At 43.0% G+C, this 15,420-nt stretch overlaps 3 protein-coding genes across 3 annotated transcripts in view; 2 read left to right on the top strand and 1 right to left on the bottom strand.

Moving 5' to 3' along the window:
- Positions 1-3,057, top strand: part of pinx1 (PIN2 (TERF1) interacting telomerase inhibitor 1) — a 17,748-nt gene extending 14,691 nt beyond the window's left edge. The window contains exon 7 of the mRNA XM_068754050.1: positions 2,836-3,057. Within this exon, the coding sequence (XP_068610151.1) occupies positions 2,836-3,057 (222 nt within the window). The remainder of the gene's footprint in view (positions 1-2,835) is intronic.
- A 2,932-nt stretch (positions 3,058-5,989) lies between these two features.
- Positions 5,990-8,460, top strand: nme6 (NME/NM23 nucleoside diphosphate kinase 6). Its single transcript, XM_068753921.1, has 5 exons — positions 5,990-6,082; positions 6,228-6,330; positions 6,564-6,603; positions 6,995-7,155; positions 7,718-8,460. Exons 1-5 carry the CDS (start codon positions 5,990-5,992, stop codon positions 7,867-7,869), a joined length of 549 nt encoding a protein of 182 aa, XP_068610022.1. The 3' UTR covers positions 7,870-8,460.
- A 134-nt stretch (positions 8,461-8,594) lies between these two features.
- On the bottom strand, positions 8,595-13,838 carry baalcb (BAALC binder of MAP3K1 and KLF4 b). Its single transcript, XM_068754049.1, is given in 5 exon segments — positions 8,595-8,759; positions 9,078-9,252; positions 9,460-9,496; positions 13,585-13,639; positions 13,773-13,838. Coding segments are annotated over 5 exon segments (498 nt in total).
- Positions 13,839-15,420: the final 1,582 nt, after the last annotated feature.

Below are 15,420 nucleotides of genomic sequence, written 5' to 3'. Positions count from 1 at the left end.
CGGAATGTCAATGGCTCCTTTTTGAGGTGGGGGGGGGGGGGGGGGGGGAAAGAGAGGGAGAAACAAGGAAGCAACTGCAGGATGGGCGTGTTTTACTGGAGTTTGGGGGGGCTACAGTACGAACAGCAGTCACAGCAGGCCGCAAGTCACAGCTGAAGCCAAGGTTGAGTCCCCCCCCGCCCCCCCCCCACACACGTTTGCTTCACGTATCACTTACAGCGTAGGAAAAAGTGACGTTAGCTGTTGTCGCAGAACTGCATGCGCCGCTGAAAACGCTGCCAGCAACCCTTTTGTAAACGCCGATGCACGCCTGTGTCGACGGGGCACCCTCGATGCTATGTGAGGCGCGTGAATACGTTTTACGGCCCTGTTCGTGGCACCCTAACGGATAGGGCAATCAGTAAACACTTCAGTGGCCACACAGCGATTGTCCTGCCACGGGGAGCCTCAGATGCGTTTGAGGGATGTGGAACACCAGACATGAAAGAAAATCTGTCAATTTAAAGCCAATTTGTTATTTCAAATTTCTCAAAAACTCCTGCCAAGCATCGGCCATTCCATTCTAGTAGCTCAGAGCGAGCGCATCGGATCCATGGATCCTTATTTGACTGTTCTGAGGCATCTGTCGGTGACCGGAGAGACCGACACCGTAGGATTGAGCTCAGGGGGTTCATTTTCCTCTGCTGCAAGCACAAGCCGCTCCACTAAGGTCAACACCTGTGTTCTAAAATCAGCACTGGAGTTGGGCGTGATAGGAGCCAGGGCCTCATTCACAGAAAGCTCGAGCTCAGAGAGGGGGGCTTATATTGAAACCTAATAGTCTCGCTATTTTTGAGGCACTCGCCGTCCACAAATAGCCACGCCATCGCATCTTCGCAGCTCCCGTTTTTTACCCTGCCACAGGATGTTGTCTAAATTCGACAGTTGTTCAATATTTCCCATGGCTCCACGCCAGGGTACATCACCAATGCAACATTTCCACTAATGCCAGCTATGCGCCAAGGCCTCGCTCGATATATCTGGGCACTAGGAATAGCCACTAACTTTTGTTGTTGAGTGGATTCTTGGCTACTCATACCGGACACAAAGGGTAAGACACAAATCATAATCCTGCGGTTCCTCTTGACGGGACGGCCGATCACTGTCGCACGCCAACAAACACTCTCATCCAATCGCTGGCCTCCCTTTCATCATGCGTCGCTGCTTCGTGCGGAAGGTCTCCCCTTAGTTCTTCCATCCGTCAACCGGCTTCTGTTTTATTTATTTCATCAGTATGGAGATCATTTATTTTTATTTTTTTTTAGAAAAAAAGGATTATTATTATTTTCCAGTGTGTGAATGTGATTCAATGTCAGATTTCATTCCTTTATATATTCAAGCACAATTAAGGAATAAGACAACGACGGCGCTCAGCTGCTGTCGTGCAGCATGTTTTCTACCAATCGGGTCAGCGGGGTTATTTTTAACCCGTGTTCACATGCCAGGGCCCACATTTACTAATAACTCTGTCCTCCCCCCCCCCCCCCCCCCCCCCCCTCTGTTATACCCATCCACACCGCTGACAATGTCTCACTGCTCCTGGGGGAGGTCACAACACACTTTTCTTGGCAGGAGGGAATGATTTCCCTCAGGACAGCAGGTAGGAGATAGACTAACTGACCCCAGAGCAGCTTTGTTAACAGGGGATTGCATGAGTTTCTACTGGTATAAATAAACTGACATCAGGCTGAGCCTTGCACATGCACCGGATGGGACATCGGCGGATTGGACGGAACTCTCCCTATGAGGTGGAGACCTCACCCTCCATGTCACCTGAAATCTTTATTAAATCACTTCTAATAAAATAAAATAAATAAAAACTTGGTTTGCTCTCTACAAGATGATTGCTTTATTATTATAATACTTTTTTTGAGGTCATGCTCCCATATAATTCGCTATAATTCTGTATTTGCTCTTTTTAAACCTAAAAATCAGTGAGAAATACTGCAGATTGTCAGGTATTACGTGCATCTCTGGAGCTCTTTGCCACTGAAACAAGGATTAAAATGCGTCCTAAAGCGTTAGTACGGAGGCAAAGCCTGAATCCTGAACTTGTTGAAGGATAACGTGGCTTTGCTTCGACACCGGTGTCGAACGCGAACTGCATGAACCTGCCAAAGATGGGACGGTGCCATGGTGCTGACTCATCTCATGCTCTGACATTAACGCCGCTCGCTGTCCTTCCCTGGGCACGCCAGTTGCCCAGGGCTGAGGTTGACACAGCTGTTGCGTGGAGCCTGGCCCCGTGTGTTGGAGCAATAGAGCGGAAAGGCCAAAGGTCACCAGCAGTTAGGCTAAAAGAGTGAACAGGTGACGGAGAGGTGAAGGCAACACCCATGATTCACAGAGGGGACAGGGGGGGGTAGGCAGATGCTTTGAGGTCATCAGATCTGAGAGTGGAGGATTGAACTACTTATTCTAATGATTGTAATGGCTGGCGAAGGCATTAGAATGAAGGAGATTAAAATGCAAATCTGGTAAGGCTGCCATGAGAGGAACCGCGTCTCTTCAATTAAGATCAGGACGATAACGGCCTCTGGGTGCAAAGCTATTCCACACATTAAATGGGCTGGCTGCATCGGTCAGACGGCTTCTGGTGACGGCGAGCTGCAGTGTGAAGCTGCAGTGTGGAGCACATGCTTACATTCTCTGCAAGACCTCCTCATATAAATTACTGTAACGTTTTTTTTAATATATTGATTAACCTTTCTCCAAAGCTCAATAGTGGCGTCTCAAGAAAATGCCCCCCCTTGTGTTATATGGATCATATTTTCACATGATCCTTTTGGCTCCTAGTGGATGCGTGGAGCGGCCCACGGACACCCAAAACTGTCTGTGGGGGTCGTCAATCAGCTGTCCGACTCCCAACCAAAAGGGAACGACAACTGCGGGACAGGCAGCAGTAACAGCAGCAGCAGTCGGCAGCAGCAGCGATGCCGAGACGAAACGGAGATTGGGTTTACGGCGGGCGGAGAGGAGAGGAGGGGGGGGGTCAGCTGCATCAGCCGCCATAGCTGAGGATGTCTAAGGCAAGAGTCAGCAATGATCCACGCTGCTCTCTGTGCTGTCTTAATGCATCTGTTGTCCATCCAGCACCCTGTTCATATTATTTACGCAGCACATCAGAATTAGTTTTATTGGAATTTGAATCCGATACATGTGCAACACAGGAATCAAAAAAAAAAAAAAGGACAATAAACCGAGAAAATATACAGGACTACAGTGTTCACTGAATCTGTGAAGTCCATCCATCCATCATCTAGACCTGCTTATCCTGACAGGGCGATGCTTCCTAATATTTGGACTTGAAACCCTTCTTACGTTCTTAAAGGTTCTAAGTAGTTCTCGGTATCTTTATGCACCAACCGTGAAAAGTAAAAGAGAATCGGATGATGATGTGTATTTAAAATTTGTATCCGTAAAAGTTTTATAATTTTCCTTAACGTCATTTTGGATCCGATCCAGAAGAAATTCGATGGTAAGATAGAAATCCCCACCCTACGTGACTGTATTACATTCCATAAACTTTGGTAAATAATCAACCGAGATATCGAAGAACACATTTTCAAGCTCCATTGACAGCAATGTTACCGAAAAATTTAAACTGAACCATAATCCAGGATCTCTTCTGGATCATGACCGAAATGTAATCATCTGTTCCTGGTAAGATTGAGATTCACAACATTCCCTGAACATTTCATCAAGATCCGTCCAGACGTTTTTTAGTTACCTTGCTATCAGTCGGACGGACGGACAGACAGACAAACGCCGGCGATCACATAACCCCCTCCTCGGCAGAGGTAATAATAACAAAATAAATGGATATGATGCAGGTTTAGTACAGAATTAAGGCACATGCTGTAGATGTTTATGATACTTGCTCAAAAATGTTTTCCATTCATTCCTTCACCCACCCAAACACCTCCTCTTGGTTGGCAACAGCTGTAGTGTCACCCCAAGTCACATGACATGGGCAGGTGGGAGAAACCTATGTAGGACATGCATCCCCCTCCTCTCGTCCTCTCCTCTTTCTGAATGTCAAAGCGGTAACACACACACACACACACACACACACACACCTAATTGCGGTACTTGTCCTGTCTCATTCAGTGTAAACGAATAAAGACACTGAAGGGGTTTCATTGCTGCAGAGTCTGGCGATCTCTGTGTGAAAAGGTTTGTGAGTGATTTCGTTGATTGTGTCAGAGGGACATGGATAACTAAACAGGTGTTCTGTGATGTCCTGGTTGCTCTTCCACCCTTCCTCTGGATCTGAGGGCAGGTCCAGAGTCATTATTTTAAATTTGGGTAGTCCTTTACAAATATACCATCCTGTCTAGCTCTTGGTTTCTCAGGCCAAGCTCCTAGACCTTTGTCCAGAAACAGAGAGGGCACTCTGTCTAACTTTGGGCTGTGTTGAGTTCATCCAGAGCTGACAGGTCACTGGGTTCAGTGAAGGGTATTTCGTTGCAGTTGATGGGATCAAAAAGGAAAATCCTGGATCTGACATACATTCTGGACGAAAGGACTGACATTGTTTTGTCCATCGGCAGGCATTCCACAGACAAAAACCTCTCTTGCTCCAGTATACACGCAAGGAGTGTAGATCTTGTGTCAGCTACAAGAGAATATATAAATAATAATAATAATGACTGACCATAACATTATGTTTTGAAGGCATTAACTATTTATTCCATTTGCTTGGCTGATGTATGATTTATTGAGGCAATCGATCCATCTATGTATTTTATTGCAGACGAGACAACCTCAATCGCTTTATCCGCCTTGTGGGTCACGAGTGTTGCTGGAGCCTATCTCAACTGACTACGGGCAAAAAGCAGGGGACGCCCCCGATGAGATGCCAGATCAATCCGGGGTCACATGAAAGACAAACAACCATTCACAATCACACCTACAGATCATTCAGAGAAATCAATTCACCTAAGTGTCGTGTTGTGCATGTTTTTGGAGAGAATAAAATTGTATGAAGTTGAATATTTAGCAACATTTCCTTTGGGATAAATAATATAATATACAATAAAACAATCTATCTATCTATCTATCTATCTTATGTCTGTCTGTTTGTACGGATGATAAAATATATATATTTTTTAATTGAGCTTTTCTTCTATGATATGTGACAAGGCAAATATACAAAGCCAGTCAGTATTTCTATTTTTTTTTTAATAAAGAAAGATACTGTCATTTAAATTCAGAATACAGTAGTACTTTGAGTATTTCTATGGAAGAAAAATACTTTGCATCAGTGCTTTTGTGCAAGGCAATGAATCATACGTATTTCACTCAAAAACACTCTAGTTCACGTATCTGGGCTGGTTTTATAACTATATGAATTAACATTTAGCATTATTAACTGAATTGTTTAATATCACAAATCGTGTATGAGTTACACGTTTTTGAGTCCTCTTTGTCGCCGGAACCTTATAAGTGGGCTTTATGTTTTTCCGGGGACAGTGATTAGGGACGGACTCACCGCTGCGAGTCAGACTGGTCACGCATTAGCGTTGGAATCTCCTAAATGTTACAGTATGCAGTTGTATTATTAGAACAAAAGCAAAAATCCCAGTAAAATAACTTGCTCTCACGCACAGAGCGGAAACGTGAAATAACGCGCTTCTCTTGTGAGCGCATGGCGCCGTCCGGTCCGGTCCGGTTCGGTTCGGTTCGGTTCTCCGGTCTTCGCGTTGACAAGAACTGTGGAAATTCGTCACAACAAAGGTTTGTAGCTAATATCGTGGGAACATTTATAAGCGTTGAGTTATTTCGTAGCCGAAGGTCGGAGGAGTTTCCACTGTGTTTACGTATCGTATGAAGTTGAATGTTTACGTGTTGGCTGAAGAACATTTAGCCGACCTGACGCTCACTTACGTCCGCTAAAAGCGCGTTTCTCTACGAGCTCGTGAGTATTTGTTTGTTTTTCCCGTAGAGAATGATTTTAACAGCTCGTAGCCTGTCCAAAGTGCTGCAGCTCACCCTGGCGGTCATCAAACCAGACGCTGTAGCTCATCCCGTGATGCTGGAGGTGAGCTAGTGCTGTCAGTCACTGTTATATTAGCATCACTGCTCGTATCACTGTTGTTATTTTTCATTGTTAGTTATTTAGATGTCTTTTTTTGACTTTGACTATTATAGAATGGTACGGAGTCGAAACATTTTCTTTCTTTCAGGCTCTTCACCAGAGAATCCTGGAAGACAATTTTACAATTGTCAGATGCAAAGATCTTGTGTGGAGGAGACAAGACTCTGAGAGGTTTTATGCGGAACATTCAGGTGTGGACAAAACTCTGTCTCTGACCCGAACAAATGAATCAGCAGCCCAATCGATGCAGATGTGATGGTTCTTCACTGTGGTACCAGAGCAACCACACAAGTAGCGTAGTTCACAATAATTTGTTTCATCTCAAGTCAGCTTCTAAGAGACGGTTTAAAATAGCCGATATTGGGCTCAGCTAAAGTTGAAGACTAGGTCCATTGAAATAAAGTGCTTTTATTTGACTCCATAGGACGATTCTTCTACCAAAGACTTGTTGAATTCATGTCAAGGTAAGTCTCCACACGACGTCATAGATCTGCAAATATCACCGCTGCTCTCATGCTTTGGGAAGCCTCTTCATCGTCTGTCTGCATTCAGAATGTAGTAAAGGATCCTTTTGACACCCCCCTGAGAAGCCGTGGCTCATGGCGCTCCTTTATTATGCTAACCAGTCATTTATTTTGGAGTTTCAATATTTTTCTTTTTTTATCTTCGGCTCAATTAGCACGTTGTTGCGTTTAATAAAGGAATGGTGGAGCAGAAATGAAATTATTATACATGGTAAAAACACCTAGACAATAAAGAGATTACACATTTTGTACGTTTGCTATAAATTGTTATAACATTCGTAACAGCAGCAGGGTGTGGCTGACTGGTTATATTTTGACTTGTTTGACACAGCGGTCCAATGCGAGCCTACATTTTAGCCAGGGAGGACGCCGTGCGCCACTGGAGAGAGCTGATGGGACCGACCAAAGTGTTCAGAGCCAGGTTCACGTCTCCTGCTTCCATCAGGGCCCAGTTTGGTCTCACAGACACACGAAACACAACTCACGGCTCAGGTACGGAGTGCCGTGTCTTTATGCATGAAGGCCAACAGGTTTACATTTCGTACAAATATGCTGTCAGGTCACATACTGCAATATTACCAGGGTTAGCTTTGGCAAGCATTTACCATTTACTGTCACAGTGTACTTATACACAGCTCGTGCTACAGTTAAGTACACTTAAACTGTATCCTTCAGGTAAGCTGTTTTGCACAGGTGCATTTTGTTCATGCTATTTAATGTACTCCTGTGAATTGCAGTTTGTGTTAATAGTTTATTTGATAGAGAGAAAAAAAAGTTTTCAAAATTAAATAAAATGCTTCCCAAAATATCAAGATGCACCTCTCCAGAAAATACAAATGTGTGCATCAAGTTAGTCATGAAACCCTGAAGCATTTTTTGAGTTTACAATCAAAAAGCTCTTTCAGGACAAATCCTGCTGGGAAAGGCTCGGTGGTTCTGTCTTTGTGCAAGACGTAATATAAACACATTGATATAAAGGTACGGTTTGAAGGATGTCACGACACGAGCTCAGGAACACGTGGTGAAAAAGTTGTAATGTCTCCATTCCCTCCAGATTCTGTTGAGTCGGCACAAAGAGAAATACGTTTCTTCTTCCCGGAGTTCCACGAGGAGGAGTGGATGGAGAAGGAAGAGCCTTTGTTCCGATCAGGACAAATACAGTACGACGATCAAAAACGGATCCACACTCTGTTAACACGAAGCTGATGGAACGCTGAACCGGTCAAAGACGTGAGCTGCTAAGGGGAGATGCTACATGCTAAATGTGACGTGTACCGTGATCGTCATCTCCGAAGTGCACATTTCTTATTTAACGCATCGGTTCCTCAGTAAAACGGATTTACCTGAACGAGACCGAAATACGCACCTTTTATGGAATCATTTAAAATGAGGCCAATACACGTGTAGCTGACTTAAATTTCCTTATCTTCTCATTTGTGTTTTTAACACTCCGCTGTACAAAACTATCATTTAATAAGGCCGATCTTCACATCATTGGCACAGACACATGGCCAGACTTCAATGTAAACAGGCCACTCGGCACAATCGTTGTCTGTTTCCTGAGCCGTAGAGATTGTAGCACATCTCATGAATCGATCTCTGATGACGCAGGATTGTGAAAATTGTGACTATTCAATTACGTAACTCAAAACTGTAAAATCACATTTATTCCCAAAAGCATCTTAAACATGGATCAAAGTGCCTTTTAGATCCTGGATCATTTGTGCCTAAGTAGTAATTTTCTGCTGTCTTTGTTTTTGGTCTGATTTTGTAAATACATTAAAGGTTATGCTTTGGATTCTCCATTTTTCCATGTTATTCTTCAATGTGACAAAGGACAGGGAAATGTAGATGGAGCAGACACCAAGTATTAAATACAACACAGTATGTGTGCTTTTTGTCTCTTTGGCTTCGTTCGACGTCTTCTCCACTCAGGTGTTTTTTGTGGCCGCTGCTTTGAGGGCTTCCGCGGGTTTCATCACCTCGTAGGTGCTGGGGGACGTCTTCACCTTCCCATTCTTGTCCACCTGATGAATGCTCTGAGTCACTGTGATGGTCACCTGCTTGGTCGACATCCAGTTGTCCTGCCATTTAGTCTAGTTTAGTTATCGATGGACAATTAATATATTTCACAATGCAATCGCATTATTTAGACAGCAAAATGTCACAAGAAATATTTCTAAATTAATTTTTTAATACTACTAAATTCTATACATATATGTATTGTTATTTCTCTGACCATTTCATTATTTTATTAAATGCTTCAACCGGCATCGTGAGCCGGATGTGGAAGTGAAAACACTCAAGATAAAGCTCCTTTTAATCAGTGAATGAATCGATTAAATGATGGGAAAGAAAATATATGCTGGTAATATCATCTGGACTATTTAAAATGATCCCGAGGAGACTCTTACGATCTCTTCGGTGTGGAGAACACTTCTGCGCTGCGCTGTGGTGCCGGATGACGCCTCCGCCTCCTTGGCTGGAGAGTCCAGTGCGGCCGGAGGGCTGCTCGGCTTGATGTCGTTCAGGCTGGCTTCAGATACGGCTGAGCAGGAAGAGGCAGGCCGTCCTCGAAGAAATCTAGAACTGGAACCCAAAAAGCATCTGGACTTTTACAATGAGAATTGAAAGATCTCTGACGTGGCGGCGAATAAATGTTTCCAGATGCTAGAACAAGTAGGACCCAAATTACTGTAGTGAATAAATAGATAGAAACATCCATAATGGACCAGACGATACACTGATCAGCTACAACTGACAGCCCTGAGCCATCGAGGTATGGATTCACTTCACCTGTCAGAGGTCATGATGGGCTGATAGGTGTGTAAATCTGCATATGGTGACAGTCTTCAAAGTTTTAAACATTTATTTATGCATAAAGTTGCAACAATCAAGGTGGAACAATTAAGGCAACATTCTAAATGATCCAACCGGGTAATGAAATAATTTAAAAATAAAACAGACTCAGAAGGACCCCCACATACATAATATAAATATATATATAATATATCAGACACAAAACTATTCACTAAACTCAGTCTGTGTAACTAAACCTCACAATGACAAGTTTTTTTTACAAAACCTGCTCTACATATAATTGTATAACTAATTTCAAAATAGAGAAAAGGTTGTCTTAAATTGGCCACATTTTAAATCTCTCCGGTGTAAACGGCATCGCATCAGGAATCTGGTCGTCTGGTTTTGGCCCAAGATGTTCACCACCCCGCCCACAAGGGGGCAGTAACAGCTCACTTCTGTACCAGAGAATAGGGATGGTAGTTTTGTACATATTTAATTTAATTTTGCACATGTATGAAATTTCATTGATTGCACATGAAACTTGGCAGCAAAGTGTGTATCCATCACAGTTCACTCTGGAGATAACACACACCTACACACACACACACACACACACACACACCACACACACCTGTTTGCTTTTGTGGATGAAATGCATAAATGGATTTACCTCTATATTAAGCATATTACAGAAATACAGAACTTCATACAGTCCAATAAACGCTTGATTAAATCCTCCCAGCCCTGCGATGAACTGGCGGCTTGTCCAGGGTGTGCCCTGCCTCTCGCCTGTAGACTGCTGGGACGGGCTCCAGCACGACCCAGATATGGATACAGCGATTGAGAAAATGAATGAATTGAATGAATTAATCCTTCCAAATATGAGACTCTTGGCCTTTAAAAACCATATATGGTATATTTAATATCACAATTTCTGTTGCTGCAGCGTCTGAGCTCAACAAAGTCGCAGAGAATTCCCCCCCTCGCATTCTTGGCCCATCACGGACATGATGAATCTGCCTTTCCGTGGACAGTCGGGTCAATACGAGGCTGGCCAGCTTTGATTTGTATGTCCTGCCCCTCTATCCTATCGGGCCACTGGTCAATAGCTCTGTCTTCCCATTACCCCGGTGATTCATGTGGAGCCCTGCCCCCACACTACAGTGGACTCAGACTTAGCATCTCCAGGTAGAAACGAGGCAGGACACAAATGAATTATGTTGAATATTTTTCTTCTGTCTCGTCCAAGTCCGGTCCCTTCTGTGCTCTAAAGCTTGAAGACGGTCATAACTTCAAACTAGAGGCTTCAAAATCCACAGTGTGCAGCCCAATGGCCAGAAAAACACAGTGGATCCGCCCACTATATGCTATAAATAGTCTACTGGTACTATAGTAGTACTGCATTGTCTCAGATTGTCCTTCCAGGGTTATGACATTGGCGCTTTGTCAGGTATATTAAATCAGCTATTCATTTCCCCGTCTTAGAGACGTGCTGTTTTTCCTTTGTGACTTCACTCTGTTTCCTTGACTATAAACTTCTTGAACAGGAAGTTGTTCTTTCACTCGCATGAAAAGAAGCCTGCATGCAGTTTCTATTTTGTGTGCGTGTGTTAAGGCAAACTTTATTTTCCAGCTGGCCTCAGCATTCACGGCTCCGTTTTGAACAGCTGGTCAAGGTTGATACCAGATAATACGCCCTCTCCACAGGTTTACAAAGTTTATTCAAAGGGAACAGAACCTCGTTTCTGGCAAGTTCTGCCAGGAGGGGGGCTGAATGAGCCAACGTGCAGCAGTGAAGCAGCCAAATCCGACCTTTCACTGGGACCTCAGTGAGATAGTCAGTCAGTTACAGCGTTGGGAAACTAATTAGGTTGCTTTGGGCTTCAATCCATCCATTTTCTGTAACCGCTTATCCTATTTTCAGGGTTGCGGCGGGGCTGGAGCCCACCCCAGCTGACACTGGATGTGAGACGTAAACCAACCCAGGAATAGTGCCAGGTCATCACGGGGCTGTCGTCGACCAAACAGAAGTGTGGGAATCGGACATGCATGCAATTTCAACGCTGACGCTCCAGGACACAAGAGGAGCCGTTCAGGAACTTGCAGCCATTGATGATGATTAAAAAAATAAAATAAAAAATGTATAAGCAAGCGGTTTGGCATTGAATAAGAAATTCAGTATGTCTTTCTGATAAAGAGAATTTTAAAAACGTATAAATGAGTACATTTCATCATATCTCTTTAAAGTGCATCAGCAAATTCAGACCACGAAAGCAAATTTTAAATGCATTAATTAACGGTTGACCCTAAAAATGATTAATATTGCTTTCAGGACAAATTAATTCTCCATTGACTAATCTATATATTTACCTCACTGCCATTTGCATGATCAGAGAAAGACAAAAATCAATATTTAGTGTCCTCCGGGTTCAACCTTCTGATGTTTAGATTCCAGTGAGGGTTTGCTCATAAATGCAGCCTTTGCACTTTATGTGCTCCCTTCACTTTTATCCTGCTAAACACACACAACTCTAATCCTATCAAAGGCTAGGAATATTCCAGAAAGGGCATTAGTTGGGGGCTTACATGGAGGGAGAACTGAGCATTAGTATTCATGGACTCTTGGTTGAGACAAATCATTGCTGGGAACTCAGGTGGAGCTCACATAAACATTGGACCCTGAGCGATAAGGGAAAGCAATTATGAAAACTGAGATTTCATTATCTAACGCTCATATCAGCTCTCTGTTTTCTGCAATGATTAGACCACATGGCCGGCAAATTTACTTACAAGTTTACCGGCCAAATGTTACTGTGATATTTGTAGAAATCTGAAAAAACGCTATTTGTTAAATGAGTCCTTTGAATACTCTCAAAATGTACGAGTGTAGGAATACAGTGAGCCTGAACCCAGGACTGTACAAAGGAGCAATTATAAGACAGTGAAACTGAAACCATGCATAACTTCGGGGTCCCCAACCTCATCTTAGAAGGACACAATGGATCACTAATGGGGGGGAGGGGGGGCTGATCCTGTGAGAAACAATAATGTAGCAGCAACAAGGCATGTTGGTGTCAAAATCCACTTGAGTACTGATTTTACAGTTTTATAATTTAACTTTACTGTACTTATCCACGTACAGGAACCTAACAATAGCACTGGGAGATGGGAATCAAGTCCACGGGGATCATAAAATTGTTTATTAAATGTCATGTGCAATTTATGTTTGGAGATATTACAGAAAGATTAAGGATAGAGAAGAGAGAAAAAGTAGACTAGGGAAAAAAAAACATCTACTTCTGTTCTGTTTCCAGAACAGCATTTTTCAAATCTTTTTCAGAGTACAACTTTACTGCATTTAATGCAACAGGGAACGTTCACAGCATAAAGCCTGATGCATGCTTTTCACAACTCAAATAGACGGCACAATAAGAGCGAGAAATGAAACTGACGTTTCAAAATAAAGCACAATCACATGGTTAAGGTACTCTCATATTTATGTGCTTATTGGCTGACATTGGTCAGCCCTTTTACAGCAGCCTTACAGGTTTTCTCAGTCACTTTAAAATGAGAAGTCTTGACGCCATCGTTTGTGAACAAGATAGTCAAATGGCTTTGTCATGTTTTCATTATAACAGTTTATTCTCTCAGTGTTTTCCAATGCAGAGAAAGGTCAGATCTCGGTGATGCTACCTGAAACTGCTCCAGATGGCAATATACACTACTGGCACAGCCATTTGAAAACTACAGTAAAGTAACACATTGCTGTAGTTAGGAAAGTAATTCAGTACGAGACACTGACATTTTCTCCTCCTATTCTTTTCTTTAATGGAAAAAATGCATCGATATTGTCTGGCAACTGCTGCTGATAAAGAGTACACCCTGGGGCCTTTGTGATACGAGTGCATTCATAACCCCCCCCCCACTCATCCAGTTTGCATTGACTTGAGACAGAAGGTGCCATCGACCATCATCATCATCACAAATAAATTACAGCGAAGCGAGGATTTAGAAAACTGGCTCAACATTGTTAACGGAGAGAATGAGTAGGTTTGGTTCATGGAGGAATGAGTTTTACAGCATGCGAGGAATAAATGTTTCATTTCTCCTTCGGTCGGCAGATGCTGCGTGATGTCAGCGACACATCGGTGTTCAATGAGGTGCTTTATGATGACTGTGAAGTTAATTCCCTTTAGCAGCTGATAGATATTGATTGTAAAACCCTCTATATTAGGTCTCAGGCTTGCTGCGCTGTGTCATGGTAATTTATGTCATCAGAACAGAATGACCACAGCAGAAGTGTTTACCTGCTGACCCCCATAAGGACTGTTGTCTCTGTCCACACAGCTTCTCAGACCGCCAGTAAAGGACATGATTATTATCCAATTACTGGGAGAAAAGAAAATCTGCATTTTGAGAAGCTTTACCTGCATATCACAAATAAAAGGATTGCGTGTTCCAAATTCTGGAGTTTTCTTTGCTGCTTTTATTAAATTTGGTACATTTTGACAGCAAGTATTGCTCCTTGAGGACCGAGAATCTGGAAGGTGAGTCCCGCAACGTCCACCTCTTTCACCGGCGTCGGGACAAAGCTGTAAAATGCTGCAAAGCATTTTTAAACGGTCAGCTTGGAGAAACGTTCGTTCAGCAAAAAAAAAATCAGAGTTTAAAAATGCCTTCATGCTGGACCTTTATTAAACTTCCAGTGAGCCATTCACCCGTGAAAAAGCCATTAAGAAAAATGATTTATCCAACCGAACCACATTATAGACTCCACAGTCGAAATGTCTCTGCCTTGACTTTAAGGGCAGATTCCCGAAAAAGCCAGCGACTAAAACAAGTTAAAAAGGGGCATTTTGTTTATTGGATTTTCTTACACGAGGTAAAGGAAATGGGTAAAATGATGCATTTGCACCTGTGCTTCGAATTGTTCATACTTTGAGGCTGTTTTCATCAGTAAACTGCCACCACCCCACTGCCTCCACCAAACTACACTAATATCTTGTTTCATAAATGGATTATATTTGTAAATACATTTCTTCAAGATCAATATTTTTCATTTTATCTCCATGATGTCCATTTGAATCCTAATAGTTATAAACAGTAGAAAACACAATCACATACCGGTAAGTGGACTTGACTTGACTGTGTGTGTATTTTTCTTTTTCTGTTTTTGTTGTTGCTGCGCTCCAGGATCGGTACTCGGCTGTCTGAGGGGTTTGGCCTCTCCAGCTCAGTGTCTCCTCTCCTCATCCCATCCTCTACTCATCCCCCACTCATCCCATCCTCTACTCATCCCCCACTTTAAACCTTCCTTTGATCATAATAAATATCTATTTGATCCAAAGAAAAAAAGCATTCCTTTTGCGTGCTTCAATAAAACCAGCCAACAGAGGCGTGTAAGGAAACGCAGGTACATACATCTCCATTCATGAAGAAATAAAGTACACTAGGGTAGCGTGGTGGCGCAGTGGTATGCGCTGTTACCTCACAGCAAGAAGGTCAAAGGTTCAACTCCAACTTGGGGCCTTTCTGTGAGGACTTGGCATGTTCTCCCTGTGTCTGCGTGGGTTCTCTCCGGGTTCTCCGACTTCCTACCACCGTTTGCTTAGGTGAATTGGTTACATTAAATTGTCCATAGGTGTGAGTGTGTGCGTGAGTAAACTGGCGGCTTGTCCTGGGTGTACCCTGCCTCTCGCCTTGCTGGGATAGGTTTCGGCACTATACCCTGACAGATAATGCGGTTGGAAAATGAATGAATGAATTACAATAATACCACAAAACATTCAAATCTGTTTGTCCCCATAGCATTGTGTGAGGTGATGCAGATGATTTTGTTTTCCATCAATGAGACATGCAACACATATTTATAGAATAATGCATCAGAAGAAGAAGAAGAAGAATGCTCGCTTTGATGGCCTAATTTCTTTTCCTAAGGTAGAGATAGAAAAATTT

The sequence above is a fragment of the Brachionichthys hirsutus genome, chromosome 20 (genome assembly GCF_040956055.1).
Source record: "Brachionichthys hirsutus isolate HB-005 chromosome 20, CSIRO-AGI_Bhir_v1, whole genome shotgun sequence".
NCBI classification, from domain to species: domain Eukaryota; kingdom Metazoa; phylum Chordata; class Actinopteri; order Lophiiformes; family Brachionichthyidae; genus Brachionichthys; species Brachionichthys hirsutus.
This window is presented reverse-complemented; position numbering and strand designations above follow the sequence as displayed.